The sequence below is a fragment of the Prionailurus viverrinus genome, chromosome A2, assembly GCF_022837055.1.
Source record: "Prionailurus viverrinus isolate Anna chromosome A2, UM_Priviv_1.0, whole genome shotgun sequence".
NCBI classification, from domain to species: Eukaryota; Metazoa; Chordata; class Mammalia; order Carnivora; family Felidae; genus Prionailurus; species Prionailurus viverrinus.
The window spans coordinates 88037231-88064384 of NC_062562.1; the positions used below are offsets into that span (position 1 = coordinate 88037231).

Genomic DNA, 27154 nt, shown 5'->3' on the forward strand with positions numbered 1-27154 from the left:
ATGTGGCCTTATTCACAGTAGCCAAGAAATGAAACCAAGTTAAGTGTCTGTCAAAGGGCGAATGGATTAATAAGATGTGGTGTCCATATACACAATGGAATATTATTCAGTCATGAGATAAAAGGAAATCCTGTCATTTACAACAACATGGATAGACCATAAGAGCGTTATGCTAAGTGAGATAAGTCAAAGACAAAATACTATGTGTCACTTAAATGTAGCGTCTCCAACAGTCAGACTCATAGTAACAGAGAGTAGACCAGTGGTTGCCAGAAACGGGGAGTGGGGGGGTGGTGGTGGGCAGGGATGGACATGGGAAGATGTTAATCCAATTTCCAGTTATAAGATGAATATAAGATGAGTAAGTTCTGAGGACCTAATGTACATGGTGTTGATAGTGATGAATACTGTATTATACACTTAAAAGTTGCTAACAGAGTAAATCATAAATGTTCTCACTACAAAACAGAAATGGTAACCATGTGACATGATGGAGGTGTTACCTAACGCTGTGGTGGTAAATCATTTTGCAACATATAAATTTATCACATCAACATGTTATTTAAACTTACATAATGTTATATGCCATTATAACAATAAAATTGGAAAAAGTGAAAACAGAAGTGATGAGTTAGCAATGTGTTGGTGTGGACAAGTGGAGATTACACTAAAAAGGTAGGTAAGAGTAGATCATAAGAACCTATAACTGCTAAACTGAGAACCTGATGTTTATTTTTACTTAAAATTTTTAATGTTTTATAAGATAAAAGTTACGGAGCAAGAGCTGTTAACTATGGCCTGAGAAATCAGGAAATGCATAGCCTTCAAAGAGAAAAAAAACACATCATTATGTATTTGCATAATCTCCAGTGGAAATTTGACATTTCTATCATATAAATGCAGGAAATAAATCAAAGGAGTATTAATATGGAGCTTAATAACCAAGAGAAATAACAGATATTTAATATTACTTTAGAATTGTTATAAGTAGCTCATATTATTTATATTCATCAGTAATTTGGAATTACAGTACTGAAAAGACCAGCTGCTAGGTATTATTATTGTTGTTGTTATTATGTTTTAAAGTTAATATTTACTTTTATTTATTTTTATTTTTTATTTTTTATTTAAAAAAAAATTTTAATGTTTATTTATTTTGGGGACAGAGAGAGACAGAGCATGAACGGGGGAGGGGCAGAGAGAGAGGGAGACACAGAATCGGAAGCAGGCTCCAGGCTCTGAGCCATCAGCCCAGAGCCCGACGCAGGGCTCGAACTCACAGACCGTGAGATCATGACCTGAGCTGAAGTCGGACGCTTAATCGACTGAGCCACCCAGGCGCCACTATTTATTTTTATTTTTTCTTTTTAAGAGAGAGACAGAGCGAGAGCAGGAGAGGGGAGGGGGGCAGAGGGAGAAGGAGGAGAATCCTAAGCTGTCTTCAAGTTCAGTGCAGAACCCAATGTGGGGCTTGAACTCATGACCCTGAGATCACGAACTGAGCCAAAATCGAGAGGTGGATGCTCAACCAACTGAGCCACCCAGGAGCCCCTCTAGGTCTTTTTTTTTTTTTTAACGTTTATTTATTTTTGAGAAAGAGAGAGAGCATGAACGGGGGAGAGGTCAGAGAGAGAGGGAGACAGAGAATCTGAAACGGGCTCCAGGCTCTGAACTGTCAGCACAGAGCCCGACACGGTGCTCGAACTCACAGACCGTGAGATCATGACCTGAGCCGAAGTCGGACACTTAACCAACTGAGCCGCCCAGGTGCCCCTAGGTCTTTTTATTTAATATACAATTACGAAACTACATGTTTTCGTACTATAAAATGTTATTTTTTTTTTATTTTATTTTTTAAAGTTTATTTATTTTTGACAGAGAGAGAAAGTGTGAGCTAGGGAGGGGCAGACAGAGAGGGAGACACAGAATTCAAAGTGGGCTCCAGGCTCCGAGCCATCAGCACAGAGACTGACGTGGGGCTCGAACTCACAGACCATGAGATCATGACCTGGGCCGAAGTCGGATGCTTAACAGAATGAGCCACCCAGGTGCCCCCAAAATGTTATTCTTGTAGTGTGGTAGCTGTATTTCAATATATTCATGATTTGATAACTCTTTTCAATATTTTATTTTGTAATCCTACATAATGATTTAATGCATTTAAGGGTCCACAGACTTCCCCAGACTGCCAAATGGATCAATGACACAAAAAAGGTTGAGAACCCCTATACAAAACTATTATTTGTTGCTGATGTTATAGAAAGAGAAGAAATGATATTGTAGAAAAGACAGAAAATAACCAATTCTTAAGAAAAGTCAACAGGGTGCACTATAGAGCGCAGGAAGAAAGAATGGCACTTCATGAAAGGAAAAAGAGCACCTATCCCCCCCCGTAACAAGGAGGGAGGTATAAAAGTCACACAGAAGCAGCAGACTTGGTGATGGGACAGAGAGGATCCACATGTTTGATGGTTAGTAAAAATGAAGGTTAGTAATCTTCCTGAAGAGATCATCAGGGCTAATCCATTGGAACATAACCCTAGATAGTGGCTGCAGGCCCTATGGGAAGTACTGACACCACCCAACCCCAACCCAAGTGATCAACAATCAAGAGCTGGACTCATATCCCCACAAAATGCTCTGTGCAGCTCCCAATCTGACTCCACCCTTCCAAACCTTTCAAACACTTATTAAATCATCTCAAATGCCTGGTGTGTCTAGCAAAATCCACTGTAACTTCCACCTCTTTTTCCAGTGTCCTTTTACCTCCTTGCTTTAATTACACCCAGCATGTCCCTTGAAACTACTGTTTCTCAACCAGCCCTTTCTATTGGTAATGGCTTTTTCATTGTAAACCCACATGTTAAGGAAGATGATTTAATTGACCTTTCTTGTCTGTTAACTAATTAATCTTCACTCTCTCTAAATTCATCTACCCAACAGAAATTTAAAACTAAAGAGTGGGGGCACTTGAGTGGCTCAGTCAGTTAAGCATCTGACTCTGTCTCGGGTCATATTTCATAGATCATGAGTTCGAGCCCCGCAATGGGCTCTGTACTGACAATGTGGAGCCTGCTTGGGATTCCCTATCTCTCTGCTCCTCCCCTGCTCGCTCTCTCTCTCTCTCTCCTCAAAATAAATAAATTAATTAAGAAAATAAAACAAAATAATAAATGTAAAACCCTTGCTATTTTGAAGCTCATGTGATTACAACAATACTTGCTATCTTTCCTTGTAGTCGTCCACCATCATTTTTTGTCACATGCTCATTAGTTGAAAGATTTTTTTTCACCTAGATTACTGTTTTTCTCTTCATAAGGACAAATCATTAGCTATTACCCATGCCAACTGGTGCCCTATCCTCTGATCATTCAATGATCTGGCCCTTGGAATCAACCTCAGCCATACACTCTGATGTTACTTCTCTAGCCCTCCATAGCCCAATATGGGAGCCATTAGTCACAACTGGCTATTGAGCCTTGGAATATGGCTACAAGCCAGGTGGTTTATCAAGTATCACTTCCCTGGAAAATCTTTCCCTGACCACCCTATCTAATGTAGCAACCTTGTAACTCTTGTCTCCCTAACTCTCTTTATTTTTCTTCACAGCACTTATCACTATCTGATACTACAGTATGGTATTCTCTTTTTCCTTTTTTTTAATGCTTATTTATTTTTGAGAGAGAGAGAGAGAGAGAGAGAGAGAGAGAGAGAGAGAGAGAGAGAAAAGGAGGAAGGGGCAGACAGACAGGGAGATACAGAATCCCAAGCAGGCTCCAGGCTCTGAGCTGTCAGCACACAGTCACACGTGGGGCTCCAACTCATGAACTGCGAGATAATGACCTGAGCCAAAGTCAGATGCCCAACCAACTGAGCCACCCAGGCATCCCATTCTTTATTTTCTTTAATATAATCTTTTATAATATATACATCCTGCTTCTGAAATAAAAATTGGGTTATGAAAATTATCATGAAAAAATAAAATCAAAAATAAATAAAAATGCTACTGTAGTTGCAAAGACAGTGAGGTATAAGGTGGGGGTAAACAAATGAATCAAGGGAAGACTAATGAAAAATACGTGGATGAAACAGACCAGTGGAAGGTCTGCAGAGTTTGTGGATCACTAGGAACTCAGACACTGCTAGAGGGAAGAGGCCTTTGTAAAACCACTTTCTACTTTGGAAAAATATTAGGCATTATCTTGTGCAGGTGAACATCAACAGTAATTAACCTATAACCAGCCATTTCACTCCAAAATATACGCCCTGGGGATATTCCTGCAGGAATGTATATTAGGAGATGTTTACAACAGTGATCACAGAAACATCAGTAAAACAAAATACTGGGTACCACCCAACTATCCTTTGACAGGTAATGAGTAAATTGTGCTATATTCATATGATGTAATACATTACATACAAGTCCAAGTGAATAACAAGAGCTTGTAACATAGTATCTAATGTGTGCCAAACATAGCTCTTGGTCCTTTACTTCCATTAACTCATTTTCATCCTCAGAGAAGACTAACACTTTTCCTTTTCCAAATGAGGAAACAGAGGCATAACAGGGTAAAGGAATTTACCAAATGTTATAAATGCATAGCCAGGATATGAACCTAGAAATCTAATTTGTGTTCCTAATTCACTATTCTATTTCTACAACAAATGGACTACATCAACAAATATGATAACTGAATCTAAGAAATAATACTGAATAAAACAAAAACAAAATAATCCCACAAGACTGTAATATACTATTGTGTATCATTTTTACATAGCTCAAAATTAGTAACTCTAAACAGTATACTATACAGGAAAAAATTATTATGATAAAATGTTTTAAAATAAAAATAAAAACAAAAACAGCCATAAAATACAGGGTAGTAATTGCCTCTATGTAGCAGAGGCATGCGGAGGGAAAGATGGAGGAAGGTAAAGTAGCCTCTACAATGGGACTGGAGATAACTCTCATTCTTGACTTGGGTTGTGGGTTTACAGGTGTTAGCTTCAATATTATGCTTTATAACATGTTTATATTATTCCTATGTTTTAAGTATAAAATATTGCATTTCAAAAGACATTAAAAGCTAAGAAATAAATACAAAGTGACAAAATAGAGAAAATGGGCTTTGGATATCCTCAAGGTGCTTGATCTCATGGGAAGAAGGAGGGATTTCATGCTAGATGGATACATATTTAAGGGTAGTTTTGTTTTTGTTTTTGTTTTTGTTTTTCATGGTGGAGTCTGGATCCTGCTTATAGAATGATGGGCTAGACTTAGTGGTTTGACCCTCAGCAATTTTGCCTCTGAAGGGGGATCTGGTAATGTCTGGAGACTTTTAGATTGTCATGACTATGGGGAGAGTTCTATTGGCATCTTGGAGGGAGGCCAGGGAGAGCTAAATAGTCTACAATCCACAGGATGCCCTCTTCCCCAACTTAAACTTGTTTATAGTATCAATAGTACTGAGGTTGAGAAACCCACAGATATATAAAGCAAAACAGAAAAGATTAAAAATATAGTACCAGGTAAATAATCGAGGGAGCAAGGTCCAGAAAAGATGAGAGGAAAGCTCGGCCCAGAGACTGACACACTACACCTTCAGAGCCTGGAAAGTACTGAAGCACCTTCATTCTCAAGTCCACTTCATTCAACAGAGGGTGCATGACATAGACCTAGCTCTAATTCTGCTGTTACTGAAAACAAACACTCAAGTCCTAACTGAAGTTTCACCTCTAATCATTCTGTGGAAACAGGCGGGAAAGGTACAATATAACAAATGCAGTAGCAGGGGTGAAGTTACCTCAGAGCTAATGAAACTTAAGCCTCACAACTCCTTGCTGGTACTTGGCCCTTGTGGGACCCAGGGAAGGACCTTAGCAACTTTGAAACTTATGTTTGAATAAGTCTATTTCCTGAAGAGGTCTACTAAACCATATACACTTCAGGCCTCACAAAATGAGGCTTTACCCTTGAATGTAAGAAAGTTATTGAATTTAATAATTTGTGTAGCTACTTTCCTTGACATCCTTGTGAGATGGCACCCTGAAGCTTCAATAGCCACGTACTAGTCTGTTTAGTTCCCTAAGACACCGTTTATAAAATCCTACCACTCTCCTGCCTAAGGGTACAGTTAGGCCAAAACAATAAAGGAGAATAAGTACATGATTCAATTTCCTCTGCTCTAAAAGGGGGATCACATTAATGTGGCAAGCTGATACCTCTTGATCTTAGTTCTAAGTAGGAAACAACAGCTGCGGAAAACCATTAGGAGATTCTATGTACATAGCAATCATTTAGAAAGCCTGCTTAAATATGGATTCCAGGGACCATCTCCATGAGGGTTACATGATCCTGACCCAAGGATAACAATTTAAGAACCAGTTCCATAATGCAAAGATTCTTAATCTTCTGGGGTTAAGATCCCTTGAAGGATCTTTCCATATTTACATACTTAAAATGTTAATACAGGGGTTGTATTAGTTTATGATGGCTGTGGTATAACAAAACACCATGGATTGGGTGGCTGAAACAACAGAAATTTGTTTTATCTTAGTTCTAGAGGCTGGAAGTCCAAGATCAAGATGTTGGCAAGACTGGTTCCTTCAGAGGCCATTCTTCTTGGCCTATAGACACCTGCCTTCATGCTGTGACTCACATGGTATTTCCTTTCTAGGCATGCACCCCTAATGTTTCTTTGTGTGACCAAATTTCCTCATTTTATAAGGATAAAAATCATATTGCATCAGGGTCCATCCTAATGGCCTCATGTTAATTTAACCACATCTTTAAGACCTTATTTCCAAATACAGTCATATTTGAGGTACTGGGGGTTAGGGCTTAAATATATGAATTTTAGGGGACATTCAATCCACAACAGAGATTGTTCTATGGATCCCATACTTAGGATCCCTAGCTTAGATATTCCTTCACAGGAAATCAGAGCACGTAGATGATCTGAGAGAAAAAGAAGAGGGCCATATGGTGAACACCACAGTTAGTGGGGGAAAGACATCCAAGCAGAGAGAGAGAGAAAAACCACTGAATTTGACTGGAAAGAGGAGGTCATAGATAGTCTTAGAAACATTTGCGTGTGTGTGTGTGTGTAATATAAATACTATACATATGTTACATATATAAAGAGATAGCATTTCTTTTAAGAACTACTGAGAAAATAAAATTAAAGATGATAGTAAAAAGCAAAGAGTATGTGCTTCCACTCCCTCGTACAACTACTAAAATGACAGTAAAGGACACAGTCCAAAAAGGACAAACAGAACTTGAGTAGAGAAGCCAAAGAAATGTCAGCAACATTTTGGAAGTTCTACGACATATGGAAAAGTGTTGACTGGCTTTGCACACTAGAAAAGCTGAAATCTAAATGCTTGCAAGGTGAAGGGAGCCAATAAGCAAGCTGATTCATGAAAAAGAACTTTAGAAATGCTCAGGAATTCAAAGTCTACGGTCTCTCTGAGAATAGGAATGGTGGGTGTGGGTGAAATCAGCAGAAATGGTCCAAAGTTTGTACAATAAATAGGCCAGAAAACCGAGGGAAAGAGAATCAAGAGGAAAATAAAAAGAAGGAAAAACATTTAACAAATAATGAACATTTTCCAGAGCTGAAGGCCATCAGGCCTCCTGTAGAAGGCCCAATGTGGATGAAAAAGATCAACTCTAAGAGAAATTTGAGAAAAATTTGAAACACAGAGGTGCTTGGGGTCAAAATTCAGGGTTAGGTTGCAGGAAACAGGTTACATACAAAACTTAGAAATTAAAAAGGCATCAACTTCTCAGAAGCTATACTGAAAATCTGAAAACAATGGAACGATATCCTCAAACTTCTAAAGCCAATGATTTTCATTGGAGAATTTTATACTCACCTATCAATTGTATGTGAAGTTTGAATAATATTATTTTGAAACATAAAAAAGTCAACATTTTACTTTGACTTCTTATTCAAGAAGTTACCAGAAGGCACACTTCCCCAAAAGGTCATAATAAACTCAGAAAGAAGACTCTACAAATGAGAGGGAGAGTGGATGCTCCAGGATAATGGTGAAGTTAAACCCTGGGATGCTAAAAGAACCAGAAAGGATACGTCTAATTTAAAAACTGGTGGGGGGTGGGGCGCCTCAGTGGCTCAGTCGGTTAAGTGCCCAACTTAAGCGCTCAGGTCATGATCTCACAGTTCGTGGGTTCGAGCCCCACATGGGGCTCTGTGCTGACAGCTCAGAGCCTGGAGCCTGTTTCAGATGCTGTGTCTCCCTCTCTCTCTGCCTCTCCCCTGCTCATGCTCTATCTCTCTGTCTCAAAACTAAATAAACATTGAAATAAAAAAAAACTGGTGGGGGGATGGGCTAAACAGGTGATGGGCATTAAGGAGGGCACTTGCTGCGATGAGCACTGGGTGTTATATATAAGCAATGAATCACTAAATTCTACTCCTGAAATTTAAAAAAAAATCTTGAAACTAATGAAAACTGAGAGACGGAGAACAAGTCTGGTAGAGAGTTTGGTGTTTGGTGAAAAATTAGTGAAAGTAATATAAAACTCTAAGCGAATAGAAAAGAAAGGGTGGGGATAATATTTAATCTCGGGATAAAAAAGAAGTGGGATCGATTTTCCTAATTATAATAATCTAAATGGTTATTACTTACTCAAAATTGTGCTATAGCTAAATGAGGGGACAGATAACTGGGGGATGTTGGTATAGTGCAGAGACATTTTAGCTACAGTACTGGAAGAAAAGAACACTAAAGCCTTCATCTTTCTTAAGAGAAAGTGAAGAGATACTGTCTAAAATCAATGGTGTCAAGTAAGAACAGTATTAGAAATGTTATTTAGAAAATGGAGGTTAAGAATGAGAAGAAACAACAAAAGAGTTTGAAATAATTTTCTCTAGGGTTTAGGAACTGGCAGAGATGAAGGGATGCTGTTTTTCATCATAAATTCTTTTAAGTGACTTTAAAAACTACGGATATTGATCATTTTGACAAACATAAAAGTAAATGTGTATTATAAAGAAAATGTATTATGTATTATTTTTATGCCAAAAAATACTATTGTCTAAATATTTCTGCATGTTTTAAGATTGATTTGGGTCAGAAAAAAAATTCAGCTCAACTCAACTCTGTATAAACACAGACTCAAAGTGCTGTCTTTTTCATCACAGTTAACCTTTGCTTGAAAATGCTGGGCACTTGCCTATTTTAATACACTTCAATCCACCGAGTTTAAGGAGCATCCACCTGAATCAATGATATTACCAACAGAACATCAAGGGTTAGCTATATCAAGTTCACACAGCCATTCGTTAGGCTAGGGTTTTTGTAGCATAAATCCTAGATGGATTGTTGGTAAAAGCATGTTCGAACCAAATTCAGATCTCAGGACAGTGGGTGTGGTGACAAGGACCATTATGCAAAGACTAATGTCAAACACACTAATCCAAAGTCTTCTGGGAATACAGAGATCAGTGATGTGCTAGAAAAGTTCATTCTTGATAATTTATAAATTTCTCTCAAAATGATTTCATTTTCAATGAATACTTTATTTCTTTCAAAAAGTAATCACTTAGAATATTAAAATGGCTGACAATAAAAAAACTAATTCAAGTAACACCATGCAAGAAGTTATCTCCCTCACCCCTTTCTCTCCCTCCTGATACAGTCTGATGTTTCCATACCTCTCGATAGCCATTGCTGATTTGTTCCAAACTGAGAGAATATACAAGATCCTTGCCTCCCACAAAGAGTCTCTCTTGATATTCATCCAGAAGCATTGCGTGGAGATCAAGAAACCCAAAAGGACTATGAAAAATTGATGTTCGATTTAGATCCAAGAGTTCTGAAAGGCAAAAGAAAATGTTCACTCAACAAGTCACAATACCAATACCTTTGTAACACTTTTATCACGGCTCTATTGTCATGCCTATTGGAACTATATAGTTAACATTCATTTTATGACAAATGTAAAGCCTTTAGAATTTATTAATCAAAGGATTAAAAATATGCAGTGCTTCACAATACCATATTGAACACTTGAAAGTTGCTAAGAGAATAGATCTTGAGAGTTCTTATCACAAGAAAAAAATTTGACGTGATGTTATGGATGTTAACTAAACTTGCTGCAGTAGTGTATCCATAATATGTATGTATATCAAATCACGTTGTGCACTTCAAATTTATACAATGCTACATATTAATATTTTCTTGATAAAACTAGAAAAACTAAAAAAAAAATTGTTCAACCAGTAAAAAAAAGTGTAACTGGGAATAAATTTTAATGTGCACAAAGTAAAATCTTTTATAATTTTGTGACTCTAAAATAAGGTAAATAGTTTATGTTTGTACATAAAGAATTATCTTTCACAATCTTTATGTAAAGTGCTATGTGGAAGAATCATTCTATTGTGACTTTTATACTTTTCTTTGTGTAACAAAAATTCTAAATATACAAAAAATATTCTATTTTTTTCACAAAAAAATCTTCTAAAAGTGTTTCCATTTAATTCCAGATGAACACCAACTCACAAAAAAATATATCTATTGAAACCAGTTTTAAAAGTCACATCCATAATCAATTAATTACTACTGACCTTTATTTTACTGATAGAGAAACTTAGGTGCCCAGAAATTAAATGACTGCCCTATACCCCTATACATACATTATTACAACAAGAGATCACTCAAATTATATATATACACATACCATGAGGATTAAAGTACAACCGATGCATATGTCATCACAGAAAGTCCTGTAGACTGAGAATCTGAAGAGCCACATTCAAGTCTTTGCTTTGCCATTAACTGCCTGAGTCACCTTGAACAATCACTTAGCCTCTTTATTGACTGATGGTGAGCCTGGCTTCTTCACATGTTAATCGCCCTTCTATATTCAAAATTATTAATTCTTTGACTAAACTGCATTTCTAGAGTGGAGGTCATAAAAATACTGTAAAAAAAAAAAACAAACCCAACACCCAGATATTTTAGAGAATCTTTGAAAGTGCAGTATAAAACCTGTATTTTTGGAAGTTTAACAAATGGAAGGAGTATAATTAATAAGTGTAAATATCACATGTGCCATACTTAAGCTTACTTAAAGGGAAGTAGTTAAAATATTCATTTATGACTTTTCATATATTTTAATTATTATAGGGTCTAAGAATGCTTTTTTTTTAAGTTGTAAGGAATTTTGGATCTTATTTTGATTTATTTATATTGCCTCGGAGAAATTGCTGCCAAGATACATTTGGATACATTAAATTGAGTATCACACACATGATTTAGGCAAAAAGTCAAGAAATTTCATCACTTATGAAGACACTTCTAGAATAATTCCTCAAGTCACATTAAGTTTTTGAGTTTAGAAGACCCAAAGAATAGACTATCATTTTCTTTAAACATTTTCACAAAATGAGAGAAGTGTCCTGAGTTGCTTCTTCAATTCTCCACTTTGACCATCACCATACAACAGAATAGTGCCAAGGACTGATTCCTAAGATGTTCAAGCATGTCAGTAGATACATTATTTCAGAATCATGATACTGACCAAAACATATCAATGCGACAATTTATATTTTTCTTATCAATTTCCACAGGCATATATCCTTACTGTGATCCTCAATTTTTGCTAAGACACAAACTGCCCTTCTTAGCTGTCTGTGATTCTCTGACAATCTTGACTTTAAGTCAGAAAAGGTCACAAGTATCCATTATGAGTAAATATTTGTGTTTTAAACGTGTATCTACATATATCTGGAATAAAGGACACAGAGGCATTCTACAATAGAAACATTTTTTTTAAGGCTATAGATATTTTATGCTCTAAGATTAACTCTACTTTTCTACTCATTTGATTATTTAACATGCCTCTTCCCAAAAGGATCTGAGATGACTTATACATTCTACTGAGCCAACAAATTTAATGCTAGAGGTATCAAGATGAAGGGGGAAAATAAAGAAAATAAGACTGGAATTAATTTTATTAACTGAAAGTTTTTAATTTAATATCCCTATACATTGCTAAAGAAAATAACAAAATGGAACCCAGACTTCCTAAACTTCAAAGTAAAAGTCACCATAAAACAATAGAAAAACTGTATCAGGTGCTTAGGAATGTTGCTTGGTGTGATGGTTAATCTTATGTATCAGCTTGAGTGGATCAGGACTGCCCAAATACTTGGCTAAATGCTACTTCTGGGTATATCTGTTAAGGTGTTTCTGGATGAGATTAGCATTAATTGATGGACTAACTAAAGCAATATGGGAGGACATCATCCAATGTGTTGAGGGTATCAGAAGAATAAAAGGTAGAGGAAGGAAGAACCCACTCTTTGTTTGTTTTGTTTTGTTTTTCTACCTGTCTGATTGAGCTAGAATATCAGTTCTCTCCTGCCTCAGACTGAGACTTACATCATCAACTCCCCTGGTGCTTAGGTCTTCAGACTCCAACTAAACCATTATCTTTCCTGTCTCTCTACCTTGCTGACAGAAGCCTGTGTGACTTCTCAGCTTCTGTAATTGCATAAGCCAGTTTCTCATTACATATAAATCAATCAACCCCTCTCTATCTCTCTCTCTCTCTCTCTCTCTCTCTCTCTCTCTCTCTCTCTCTCTCATTGGTTCTGTTTCTTTGGGGGAACCCTGGCTAATATACCTGGTACTAAGGACTAAGAGAAACTTCTCCTGAGGTCCTCTAAATGAATGTGGTGGGAAACACTATGATGAACACCCAACATCACTGAAGAAAATAAGGTATCAAGAGCCATACCTGTGTTTATAATTACATGCTTCGATGCAAGTCAACTGAATTCATATCAAAGTGCAATCTACCAAAAGTGACTTTATGGCCATGATAGCCATGTTAGTAAGGATGTCAATGATTTCAATTAACAGAGATTAATTAAATCAGGCCAACACAGATTCAAGGACAGAAAGTTAAGCCTCATAGTACTGGAAAACCAACAGTAGCACAAGGAATTTGCTTCTTGAGAAATGGTATATCTTTGCTTCTTGCTTTTCTTAATGCCACTTCTTCACTGAACTGATTCTAAGGGGTTTATTCATTAGTTTGTTCATGCTAAATAGGTATGCATTAGCCCCCAAATGTATAACCATCCAGCACTCACCCCACCCCAGCATGACAATAATTTTTGCATCTTTCAATTCAAGTTCCCAAGGAAAAGAATGTAATTGGCTTAGCCAGTGTTCACAATTCATAAATTTTTGGCTTCCTATAGACTGGCTGCTTTGGTATGATCAATTAACCATCCATGGTTAAATGTAGAAGACATGTGCGAAATAGTGTGTTCCCTATAATTATGGGGGGTCAGGACCATCACCATAGCTAAGCCTATCTAGTCTGTCTTTATTCATGAATAAATGTATAGTAACAAATTCATTACAAGCTATATTTCCTGCAGACTGAATAAGTTGAGCCGCAGTTTATATATGTTTGATATAATCTTACTAAATTTTGAAGAACATCTTCAAATATGAACATCTGGGTCTTCATTATCCAATCTGAATCCATCCTTCCTAATAACTGAATTGTTAAAATTCTTCACTCAATTGGAGAATAAACCTCACGGTCTGCACAGAAAATACTACCTCCATTTTTGTTCTCTTTTGGGATAGGGAAACATTCATCTATCTAATCCAAATGAAACTTTTAGGAATTAAAGTATGATTTATAAAAAGAGCACTGTAAAAATTTTTAAAAATTAATAAAAGCAAAGCAGTACACTTGGATAAATTATGCAATTCAAAAATTAAAAAAAAACAGAAAAATATTTATTAAGGAAAAAGTTAGGGAAATGTATTTATCAGAGCATAGATATAAAAAACTTATTGGGGCGCCTGGGTGGCTCAGTTGGTTAAGCGTCCAACTCCTGGTTTTGGCTCAGGTCATTATCTCACAGTTCATGAGTTCAAGCCCCACATCAGGCTCCAAACCGTCAGTGAGGAGCCTGCTTGAAATTCTCTCTCTCTCTCTTTCTCTCTCTGTGTCCCTCTGCCACTCTCTCTCTCTCAAAATAAATAAACTTTAAAAATTTTTAAAAACAAATTATTGACCTTTCAGCATGTTGAAAAAAATTTTAAATAAAGGAAAACATCTATTGTCAACTTTTTGTAAACAGACATGTCATAATGAGAGACTGACAAAAACAAATTCATACAAAAAAGAATTTACCTTCATTAAATACGCAAAGAAATAAATGTGAAAATATCATTTTAAATGGTATTCTAAAAAATTACAATAAGCAGTAAAAATGAGGCTCACAGTATTACTATTAGGACTCTCTTGGAGGCCAGTGTAACATTTCTATGATTTCCAAACTTTTCCCAGTGAACATGTATCACTTTATTAAAAACACAACTACATCCTTAAAAAAAGGGAAACAAAAGGGAAAGGGATTTTCTCTTGTGTTCTGATAGTGTTCCTTTCAGCCCCGACTCTCAAGGTAGTAATGACAGTTAATATTCATTGAGTAGTTATATGTCACATATTGTGTAGGGACTTGGCATTTACTGTCTCATTTAATCATGTGGCACTTCCATAAAGGAGGACCTACAACTACTCCCATTTTCTAGATGTTGACAGAGATCTGAAGAGATCTGGTGCACAGCTAGGGTTATATGGTCATTGTTGGTACCAAAATTTGTACAAGAGAAGTTGAATGAAGACCTTTGCCTTGAAAAATACATGTGAATTAGTGTGTCTATCACCACTATGAACTCACACAGCTTAGTCATCTCCCGTCCTGGTCCCCGAAGACAAAAGTCAAAAAGACTGACTTATTAAAAGCTCGTTCCTTACTAACACCAATTCCAGAACCCATGATATATAAAACTCTTCAAGAAACAACTGAGAAAAATCTAGTCATTAAGGAATTATAATATGTCTGAAATATAATGCATTTTTACAGAGCCTGATATAAATAGATAAAATGGAAGGTTTTCCCAACACTGAAGAGTTGGTATTAATACAAAATAATTCAACAGTGGCAACATCAACATGAAAATTCATATCAATTTTAGTTTTAATTTCCTTTAATATATGTTTTATAAACTCAAATAACTACAGAATTTTCCATGTTGCCTTGACTTGTAAATTTGTGACATTTTTGGCATCAGTCATCTTTTTTGAAAAAAGGATAATGTTTTTAATATACCACAGAGTTTCAAAATGTATTGAAGTTTTAAGGTATGTATTAGCGAAAGAAATTCAGGCAAGAAGCTTCCCTCCCTCAGAACTTTTTCCTCTTTTTAGTTTTCAAGCCAGCACTTTGTCATATTAATGATTTTAGCTCCAAATTATTGTCTGTGGACTTGTCATATTTACCAAGCAATGGCTAACTTCTTTATCCATCTGCACTGCTTCAAGCTGCCTAGATGAAAGAATTAGAAAACATACAGGAAGAGGGGGGACAAAAGAAACTCTAATCTCAGGTAATCTCCAGACAACACAGTGCAAATAATGGACAGTGCTGACTCGGTTAAAAGGAGAGAGCTCATCTTGAGTTCTTCCTACTCTAAAAATAACATGAATTACTTGGGGGAGGGACTGGACAAAGAAACAAGACTAAACTGAGATGCACCAACTCAGAGTTCATCCGGAAATTTTCTCAAGAGGCAACTAATTATTACTGCTAAACTGCATGCTAATTATCAGCTGTCAATGAAGATATACACAACGGATTTAGTCACTTCCTCTCACGGTCTTTCTTTTTTAACCTGTAAGGGAAATAGTTTTAAAAATCATTGACATCAGTATGTTACAGAAACGGTTCTCTACACTCTGTCAAAATATATTTAAATTCCACACACCCATGTGTAGTAAGAAGGGGGAGGAGGGAGGACACATTTTTCAGTTCTCAAACAAAAACAGATTCCCAAGGGAGGAGTGTTTTCTTCCTTTACTGTCACCTGCAAAGTAGCAACTTCCTGAGACCCAGAAATTTAAACTTGTCATTATTGTCTGAATCAATTATTTTATTCATTGCATGTCTTAAAGTTAATTTAACAATACTGAATTCCATACATAGTAAGCACTGCTAACGAAAATGAAATATAGAAATGAAATAACTATTAGAAATTTTCTTAAACTTCTTAATGGTCCCCAAAGGAAAAGGTTTCTTACAAAATGATGATTTTGACAGTTCCTATCAGTGATAGCTAATGGCTGGTAAGAATGTTGAAACAAAGTGGTAAAGAAATAACCAATTAACTTTTTTAAAAACTTTTTTGAAGTTTATTTATTTTTGAGAGAGACAGGCAGAGAGAGAAACCCAAGCAGACTCCACACTGTCAATGAAGAGCCCAATGGGGAGTTTGAGATCACAAACCATGAAATCGTGACCTGAGCCTAAATCAAGAGTCAGACACTTAACCGACTAAGCCACCCAGGTGCCCCTAGCTGGTTTTTGTTGTTGTTGTTGTTGTTGTTTAAGTGTAAACAGGGGATAGCTCAGTGGTTTGCTAATTCCTCTTTCTAGCAATGGAGCGGCTGGCCTTCAGGCATTCTCTGAACTTTTAGATTCTATCTTACAAGGCAAAGGTTCACTACAGGCATTGTGGTGTCCCACGTTTTTAACTATTAACCACTTCCAACAAAAGCAAAAAGAGCTCAAATGCACATATAAATAGCCAGACATTAAAGAGATTTTTATTTCCTTGGTGAAGGAAAACAAAATAGTGTCAGAATTATAAGATTCCTTGTCTTCCTATCTTTTGTAAATTATTTAGTATTAAACATGCTGTTCTAGATTATTGGTGTCAGAACTCTACAAACACAAGGTCACAAAAGGGCAAGGTTACAAAGAATCATTGTCCATGAGCTATACATGTATTTGTATGCATGTATTTACTTATTTTCACTGAAGTTTATTTATTTATTTTGAGAGAGGGAGAGAGAAAGAGAGAGAGAATGCAAGCAGGGCAGGGGCAGAAAGAAGAGACAGAATCTCAAGTAGGCTTAGCACTGATAATGCGGAGCCCCATGTGGGGCTCGAACCCACTAACCATGAGATTGTGACCTGAGCCGAAACCAGGAGTTAGACACTTAACCCAGTGAGCCACCAGGCGCCCCTCCATGTATTTAAATTATTGAACAAAATCATAAAATACAAAGTGCTACTCTCTAAAAGTGAGTAACTAAACAATTTATTTTTGATTGCCTCCTGAATGTTTAATTATGATTACATTTCATGGGAGGCCAAAAGAGCAAGTTCTTGGTGAATTAATTTCCTAAACTGAACCTGTGTGCCAGGGGTACTCTGGACTAGGACCCTAGTAGGTCATTCATTCCACATTCTTTTAAGGATGTTGTAAACTAGGGCATGCTATTCTAAGTGTAACAGGAGGGCCATCAAAGGTTTGAAGAGCAATTATATGATCAGATTTACTTAAAAAATACAAATGGCTTTTAATGTGCATAATGAGCAGAAGGGCGCACAAGTTAGATGAAAGGAGTTTTTTGTTTGTTTGTTTTAATCAGCAAGTGAGGAAATGGTAGTAGGAAAGCAAATTACCTTGTAAATGCAGAGACCTGAACAACTATGTGGAAGAAAGCTGGGCATCAAATTTTATACAATAAGGTAAAGTATTTTTCAAATGTGTATTTATTTTGAGAGAGAGAAAGAGAAAGCGTGAACAGAGAAGGGGCAGAGAAGGAGAGAGAATCATAAGGAGACTCCACACTGTGAGCGCAGAGCCCAATACAGGGCTTGGTCTCACAAAGTGTGAGATCACGACCTGAGGCGAAATCAAGAGTTGCACAGTCAACCAACTGAGCCATCCAGGCACCCCAAAAAGAATTTTTTTTAATATTTAAGTTATTTAGGACTAGGATAACACCATCACTCAATTTGTTGAAAAATTCACTACATATGGACCTCTAGGCACTATCTGGGGGATTTCAGAGAGATATTAAAGATCAACCTAATTCTGTAAAAATAACACAAGTCAGATTTTGGTATCCCTCATTCTATTTCTCTAAAATAATTTTAGATGTGAGGTTTTCCAAGGTTACGTACTTGATATAATTGGGCCCTTTTATTTTATTTTATTCTATTCTATTTTATTTTTAAGGAAATGCACTTTATAGTTCAAAACCAAAAAGAATGCAGAAGGTTATGATGATAAACTCCCTCCTATCTGGACTTCCTCTTCCTCTGCAGTTCTCAGTCCTTTAACCTCAATGGCTTAACCATGTCTAGTTTCTTGGATATTCTTCCAGAGTTTCTAATACATATACAACAAATAAGGTAGACAGGTCTTTAATACCTTCCCAACTTTGTGCACAAAAAAAAAATCATAATATAAACTCTGTTCTTTACTTTTTGTTCACTTAATACACCTTGGAAATTTTTCTGTTCAAAACTTAGAGAGGTTATAGTTGCATGGTATTCTATTTTAGGAATCACCTATTGGCATACATTTGAACTCTTGCAAATTTTTGCTATCGCCTTGACAATATTGTATTTTTAAAGTTCAGGATTTTTGCTGATCTGATTGGGGAATTATTATGGGCAAAATAAGGCATCTTTTCACATAGAATACTGTGTCTTTATTTTTATCATTTTTCTCTTTAAGTCCATCCATAGCCTATTCTTCCACAAGATTAAAGGTGCTTTGTCAACATCTGAATTTAAGAACTTTTCAAACTTAAAGTTTTATGTGACATGAAGTTATGGTTAGGAGATGGAGGTTAAACCTTTAAACACACGTGTGCTTCAGCCACATTAGAAATATATTTTTAATGTGTTATGTTTTTGCTTTAGTAAATAGAGTTAATTTTTGACTGGGGTAATTAACCAGTTTGCCAGTAACAGTACACACACACACAATGTTATGAATCAGAAGTGGCCAGAGAAAATGCTCAGTCTCCCAGAGGCTGAATTTGCATGTGAACAAACTCCTACACACAAATGTTCAGCTGGGCAGTTATGTACAGACAGGCAATGAGTGGCCTTGCCCACAGTGGAAGTGCTTTAGTCACCATGGTGACAATGGTTTTACAACCAGAGCCTTGGTGAAATGCCTCCTTTCCTAGGACACTGCTAATGATCCAGACTTTTGGGTCCTCTCATTCATCCTCCCTGCCTTCGGGGCCATGTTTTCCATCTGGCCTCTTCAGATTCCAATTCCCTTAGACTTCTCTGGACTTTTCCTACAGCTCCATTTCTGAAGCTCCCTACTGAATCCATTTTGATTCTCTGGGTTTTAACAATTATTTTTAATCATCCATGATTTTCCAAATCTACTACCCTTCCTTAGACAGATTAACTAGGAGTTCTATTAAGAGCAACAATCTAGTATTTTCTTAGTAACTTAATCACGCCAATGAAATACAGGAAATCTGCTCAATATATAATTTCCCAAGGCCAATGCTGTGAAGGTCAATTTTTATTTATGGCCAAGCTTTTACTGAACAGTAACCAATGAGAAAGGCTCTTTCATATGGAGGAAAAAATGATTCACCCAAAACTGACCTTCAAGCCCTACTCTTAACTCTATAGAGATTTTGGGACACTTGTTTATAAGAAATTCAGAATTCCAAGTAACAAATATTTTAGAAAATATGTGAAATATTCAGTCAAAGCAGAAGCTAAGAAAGCCAAGAATATATGTGAAATACTGTAATGTTTTCTGTATGGTTAGTCACTGAAAATTTATGTTTGGGGTGGGATACATTTCTACAAGTCCTACAAAATGCTCTTGGTTTTCTAAGTGTACTACAGGTCTGATCACCATGAGAACACTTTCTTCGAAAATATTTTCATACAGTCTATGATACTGTCTCCAGCAACAAAGCTTTGATTTCATTCATTCATTCATGTGTTACTTATTTTTTAATGTTAGACATATATAAATGCATTCATTCACAGTAATATTTTAAAAGACAGTTTTTCTGGATTATGCCATTTTACTATGGCTTGGCTCTTGTTTAATATTTAAAACTTACAGCATAATAAAATACAATTGCTCTATAAATTTACATCACATTTTGTCAGAATTAGATTTAAAATAAATGAACAATAGCACTGTGTAATTAATTCCCTCTAACATATATTTAACAATCTTGACTTCTGAGGCTCAGTCTATATCTGCATCAAAAAAATACATTTTGTAAGATGTTTTCTGAATTTTGGAAGTTGGCTAATACATACACAGTTGTAATTAGCTTAACTAGCTATTAAACTATGAATATATTTCAATATTAACTCAGAAATGTTTTATGTTATAAAATTAATGTGTTTTCTATAATCTGTATGTTTAATTGAATTTAAGTCCTGCTAAGAAGGTAAAAAGGTCTATTTTTTCATGTTGTATTTGATCATTTTAGTGTTAGAGTAATATAACTGATTAATACATAGTATAATTTTTTTCTTTTTTCAGTTTTACTGGGATATAACATTATATTACTTTAAGGTATACAAAATAATGATTTGGTGTACATGTATATTAAGAAGTGATTACCACAGTAAATTAATAGCAATCACTTCACATAATTACAATTTTTTTGTGGTAAGAACTTTTATAATCTACTCTTTTAGCAATTTTCAAATACACAATACATTATTGTTAACTACAGTCACCATGCTGTACATTACATCCTTAGGGTTTATTTATTTTATAACTGGAAGACTGTGCCTTTTGAACATCTTCATCCATTTCCATTACCAAACATTTTTCTATTTTTGTTGAAATTATGTATCTTCCTCTAACAACAATTTTTATTGACCTTTGGCCTATCACATAAAATATTTTATCTAATAAATAACCATCACATAACAAAAAACAAACAAATTAAAATCTGAATCGTGTTTTTTACCTGATCATATACTGGTTCAAATATTTGATATCTGAAGTTCTTGAAAGAAACATGACTCTATTTTTAGATCCTATATTGACCCCCAAATCCATACTTGTTTAGCTGGTGTCCACTTGCTATTTTCTCTTAGAGTCTTAACAGTCTTCTCTGACTTAGCAAATGAAGAATAAACTCTTGATTTCCACCTATAAACAAACTCCTCTTCCAGTCTTCCACTCTCAGTAAATGGCACTTTGAGTCTTGTGAAGTACTTGTGATTTGTCCTGATTCTTGTGTCTCTGAATACCACATCATGTATCCTCAATATTTCTACTTCCACTCCATGGAAGAACCTCCTATTTTCTACCCTCCTATGCTTCTACCCTCTCTTAGGTCCCCTCCTACTGCTTACCTTGAAGTAGCCAGTGACTCTCCCAAAATATTAACTTGAATCATGAAGTTCCTTCCTCTGAATGAAACCTGGCAACTGTTTCCCAATATCCTTAAATTAAAATCTTAGTTCAAAGTCTGTCACAACCTTATCTGTCAGGCATACAACTCAGGCCAGATGTGGCTCCCACTTCTCCTTTGCTCAGGGAGCTCCAGGACACAGGCTTTAGAGTTTTTCCCTGACTCTCCCCTCTGCCTGATGTGTGCCTCCTGTCTTCTGTGTAGTTAGCTGGTTCCTCACTCTGTGAAGTCTCCCCCATCTGAGGAGTTTCAAGTTCCCATCCAGGCACTTGGTGTGGCATCACTGTCTTGCAACATAATCCTACACTGTGTAAATGTTACTTGGTTTTGTTTTCTGTTTGTATTTTTCCTTACTTGTGTATCTTTTTCCTTTTCTGACAAGAAACAAGTTGCACCAGAAGAGAGACTTTTTCCATCATGGTCACTATGATGACCCCAGAGCCTAGTCCAGGGCTAGCCACTTGTTTAGTAGGCACTGGATAAAGATGTGTGAGACAAACAGAATCTCTCTGAATCTCAACTTTTCATGTATGAAATGGTGATAACGATAACTAATTAGTAGGGTTGCTGTAAGAATCATATAATTCATAACGGATGGTCAATATATACGGATTTCTTTCTCCTTTCTTTGATGTTGATAAATTATTGGGCACTGAATGAAAATTTCCCCTGAAGAAATAGGACTTTCTTAATTATATTCTGTCAAGTGGACATAGTTGCTCTCTAGGCTTCTTGTATAGGCTTAGAGTGAAATAGGAAATTTTGCAAGTACATGATTACTATGATCAGTGTAAACAGCTAGTCTGTATTTTAAGTTAAAACCTTGCTTTGCTCCCAATAGTACTTTGGAATAATTTTCTATTCCTCCTTTTAGTCTACATTTACCTCAGCTGGCAAGAGAAAATTTATGTTTTTTTTTTTTAATCTGCTTCCTTTCTTCATCATTTATATGCTCAATCTATATTATACAAAACTATCTCTACCCTTGAAATTTAAAGTTTAAGTACCAAAAGAGCAGGTAAATAAATATTCTTTCATCACTTTTGCTATTACTATCAAAACTTGAATTTCTAGGAGTTTTCCAGCATTTAATTAGGTAGTTGTTTTTATTAAGAAGAGAGTTGTCAATTTCTAGACAGGTGCATGTTTGACTTCGTGTTAAAACATCACAGTGAAACAGCCTGCGCATTCTCATTTCCTGACCTCTAATAAAGAGCTTCAGTCTCATCTTTAGAAATAACAGAACTTTCTCTAAAGCCATATAATTTAATACTATAAAACATTCTTTCTAAAAAAATGACTTCCAGACATACCATCTGACCATCTAACACACTGAACACTCGCACCTTTAAAAATATGTGGTTTGCAGACTCGTATCACCATCAAGTAATGACTACTGTGTATCTCTATTAACATCACATTTCCTCATGGCTTCAATTCTTACAGAATAATAACTGAATTTCAAATCCAAGCAGAATTAAAAGCAATTATATCATCTTTTGGTATCCCATTAATTAAATGGAAATTGAATCTACTCATTCACATTATAAGACAAAGAAAATAACACCAATAATACCGTTGGTAGATATACATCTGGATACAGAAATGAGGCTATGTGTTATCTGCCATCATTTGATAGGTTTGGGAAAGCTACACAACCACTAAAAGCTCATTTGCTCTTAAATTACATGCCTCAATTACTGTAGCTGCTGCCATGTGAACCGGATGCCTCTTAATAGGTAATAGGCCCCCTGGGTAGATGAGTTCTCTTCAGATGTGGCCGAGGAACGTGAAGAGAGGAGACAAACCACTGCTATGTGTACAATTCACTGATGACTTTCTTTCACAAAAACCTGCCTTAGTGACTAAGCTGCTAACAAATTCTTCTTCTGTTTTCCTTTTCTGGCAATCCTCAACAAGCATTGATTCAGTTCCCATAAACCCCTGTTGTTTATAACCTGTCACAAGGCAAACAGTACCTTAAAAGACCACCTGTGTTTTCTCTGAAAACTAGGAAGGGAAGAGAACACACATTCACAGAAAGGCTCTTGTGTGGCAGGTCCTGCATGAAATATCCAATGTATATAACTTCATTTGCCCTTCATAGCACTTCAACAATGGATGCATAATGTTCCTCCTTTTACAGATCAAGAAACAGAAGCTCACAGAAAAACTTAAAACCTCCTAGGGTCATACACCAGTTGAATGTCAATACCTCTGGATTGCTTAGTTTGTTATTTGACCATAACAGAAGAATTTGCGTAATTACATAGTTTCTTCATAAACAGATTAGTCACAGGTTTTCAGTATGGTAAATCTCTCAGGAATATGTTACAGGTTTTTTCCATATGTCATGTGTGTATCAAGTCATATTTACCCATAGTAAATGGCCATGGACACCTTTGGAGCGGCATTTCTTTTCAACCTGTACCTCAGCCCTTTCTCATAACGTGCCTCATGCATCCTAAAAGCTACTGCACGGCAGTCCTGTTTACCCTGCACGATCCAATCAAAACAGAAGAAAATGGGATGCAGAGGACCAGACAATGCAGATATCAGAAATAAATGAAATAAAAACCTATAACCTACTGACTTCAAATAAGAGGAGAAAGTGTTCTAGGGGCGCCTGGGTGGCGCAGTCGGTTAAGCGTCCGACTTCAGCCAGGTCACGATCTCGCGGTCCCTGAGTTCGAGCCCCGCGTCGGGCTCTGGGCTGATGGCTCAGAGCCTGGAGCCTGTTTCCGATTCTGTGTCTCCCTCTCTCTCTGCCCCTCCCCCGTTCATGCTCTGTCTCTCTCTGTCCCAAAAATAAATAAACGTTGAAAAAAAAAAAAAAAAAAAAAAAAAAAAAAAGAGGAGAAAGTGTTCTTAAAAGCAAAAAATCTAAAAAAATAAGCACAGATATCTGTGATTGGTTCCCAACTCTGCCACTGAATATACCACTTACAGGAGATTTAAATTCCCCATTTGCAGGATGAGAAGAATAGATGAAATCATCACTGAAGTTTGTTCACAAATCCTATCACATCATGAACCAGATCATCTCCAGTTAGGGAAAATATAGATCAGAAGCGTCCAAAAGATCCTCTCTAGAATTTTTAGATTTGTTAGTTTTTACCAACTATGAGAACTGCAGAATTCTAGTTATGTTAATTAGTATTAACATAAAGATAAGAATTAGTGCTAAAGGTGCCATTTTATATCAGCCAAGTTATTGTGTCATAAAGTATACCACTATCAGTATAAAAAGCAACAGTTTTATTGCTAGTGATCAGCCTTCCTGTAATTTTTGATAGGCTTTACATATTAAGGGAAGAATATAAATAAAATATTCTCTAACCTCATCATGGTATAACATATGTATTTAAAAAATGAGAAAATATGTATAGGTCATGCTACACTAGAACTAGAGACCTGACAATACTTTTATAAATTGTAAGACAATCCCCTAAACCAAAACCTTAGTACTCAGGAAACAACTTGGCAAATGTGAATACCCTTCCACATGCCAAGAACAAGAGAATGCATGATAAGTAAGAAAAACCATGGAAAACCTGGAAGACATTTTTATAGGCAAATTAAAATGTTTTGTAGAACTCACTAGAGAAACTTCAAAGTATAAAATTAGCTATAGACAAGCAATTTATTAGTAGAGCAAGTTGAAAGATTGAAACCTAAATTTTGCCATGAAATTCAAGATCAGGTCCTTATTCCATAGTTTATGATGGGACTGTCAATCATCTCCTTTGAGATTCAACTGAATTTATGAAAATATCATTCCTGCCAGCTGGAGGCAAGAGTAAAATGCAGCTAAAAAGAGTAACATGTAGCTACCCTGTCCCCAGCCCCCGACTTTATCAGAACAGATGCCTGTACCCAGGTAACTGGCCATCCATCATCAAGTCAAATATGATTTTACATGTACTTGGATCCTTCTGGCAAGGTCACTGCCCCTATCGGAGAAAAAAATCCCATATAAAATTGGGAACAGGAGGTCAATTTTCTTTTCCTGCTATGACCAAGAAGAGATAGCCTCTGTCACTGGAAAGAGGCAAATGCATTAACCTTCATGACTAGCAGACAACTTTCATAGTGATAATGCAATTTTTTAGAATGCTTGTGGTTGGTAACTGCTAGGATTTATCACCTTCAGAGCTGTGTGTGTGTTTGAGAGAGAGAGAGAGAGAGAGAGAGAGAGAGAGAGAGAAAGAGAGAGAGAAGACATTTAAAGAATGTTAATGTACTGGGGGTGGCAAGCAGGTAGCATAAAAGTTTTCACTTCAACATTTCCACTCACTTTGCAGCAGGTGAAAAAACAAGAAAAATGGTACATAATAACAAGAAACAATCATTTGGGCTATAGTTCATATTGCTAAAAATAATGCAAATTAACAGACATGATTCTGAGGTATTTAAAGCTATCAAGTCCCAGCCTGCTTTTGTAGAACTTCTCAATGCCAGACCCCCTACAGCCTCCTGATGTCCTATATGAGGAATAAAAACATATATTACTGTACCTAACTTATTACACACTTTCAAATTTGCTAAAATGTTTAGAGGAACAACATTCAAGAACATGGAAAAATGAACGAAATGACTGATGACATAATTTTCTTTGGCAAAGGCAAGATTACTAACAGAGGCTATAATTCCTACAAAGTCAATTACTTTATTAAAAATTCTATAGTCACCTCATTCATGTCTTTAATGGTCACTGATAAAGCACAGTATATATGACATCTTATAAGGTATTTATGATAAATTATCTAGAATAAATTAAAATTTTGGAAGGCAAGTAATTTGGGTAAATAAAGTTTTTTTAGTGTATCAGTGGCAAATTACTGTGGTCAAAATAAATGACTTTTAACATAACTGACTACCCTACTTCTGTGACCAATAAGACACCATATTTGAGGGGGAAAAAAGACACCATATTGGGAACCAAAAAGACAAAAATTATTATTTTTTTTTGATTAGGTAATGGTGAGTCCTCTGAACTTACTATGAACAGAAGCTTAATGTTTTCCAGAGGGACTAACCTAATAAGCAAGACTGCCTCTGTGGTATAATTTAAAGACAGGTAATGTAGAGAGGCCTCTGAGTCCAATTATTTAATCCCCCTCCTGGTTTCTCCAGTTATTAAAATTTTACAACTTTGATATTTCTGGCTTTCAAAAGACCCTATTAAAATTTTGGGACCTCTGGGAAGGATTATACCTTAAACCTTTATCAACTAATAACTTGGCCTTGTCTGAATACTTGAACTGGGTCTCCTGCAAATATAGCATTTGATGAGCCTAGAGGAGGGGTGTTTGTCAAGGGGAAAAAAAGGATAATATTAAGTTAGGAGTGTGTGGGGGCTTTGGGGGCACGTGGAGGTTGACACCAATACAGTGTTCATGATGTTGCCCGAACAGGCCAGGTTTCAGGTCCTGGCACACAGCTTTGCTATGTTGCCAAAATAGGGAGTCTAGAGCCAACTAAATTGTTCACTTTTGGCCTTGTTTTCTGGAGGCAATCAGACACTCTCCATGACACATGAGGGTATGTCTGAACGATGTCACAAAAGTTGATGTAATCTGGCCAAGAATTTACTTTGGCACCCATCAACCTGACAGAAAAAAAACATTTTCATGGTAAATTCAGGGCTCAGTAAGGGAGATTTTCTTCATGCCAATTTGAATCTGTTTTTTCCTAGAACTTTGGTTGCATGTTGAAATCTCCTGGAAGCTCTAAAAAAGGCTGAAACCTGTTTCCCTCGCCAAGACATGTGGGTATATTTGGTCTGCAACTAGTATTTGTTTTTAAATATCCCCAGGTAATTTTAATATGACAGAAAAACAGAGAACCTCTGCTGTAGAA

At 36.2% G+C, this 27154-nt stretch overlaps 1 protein-coding gene across 1 annotated transcript in view; it reads right to left on the reverse strand.

Annotated features, from left to right (window-relative positions):
• SEMA3E (semaphorin 3E) overlaps positions 1-27154 on the reverse strand; it is a 238235-nt gene that overhangs the window by 97759 nt on the left and 113322 nt on the right. Inside the window, exon 2 of the mRNA XM_047851082.1 lies at positions 9687-9847. Within this exon, the coding sequence (XP_047707038.1) occupies positions 9687-9847 (161 nt within the window). The remainder of the gene's footprint in view (positions 1-9686; positions 9848-27154) is intronic.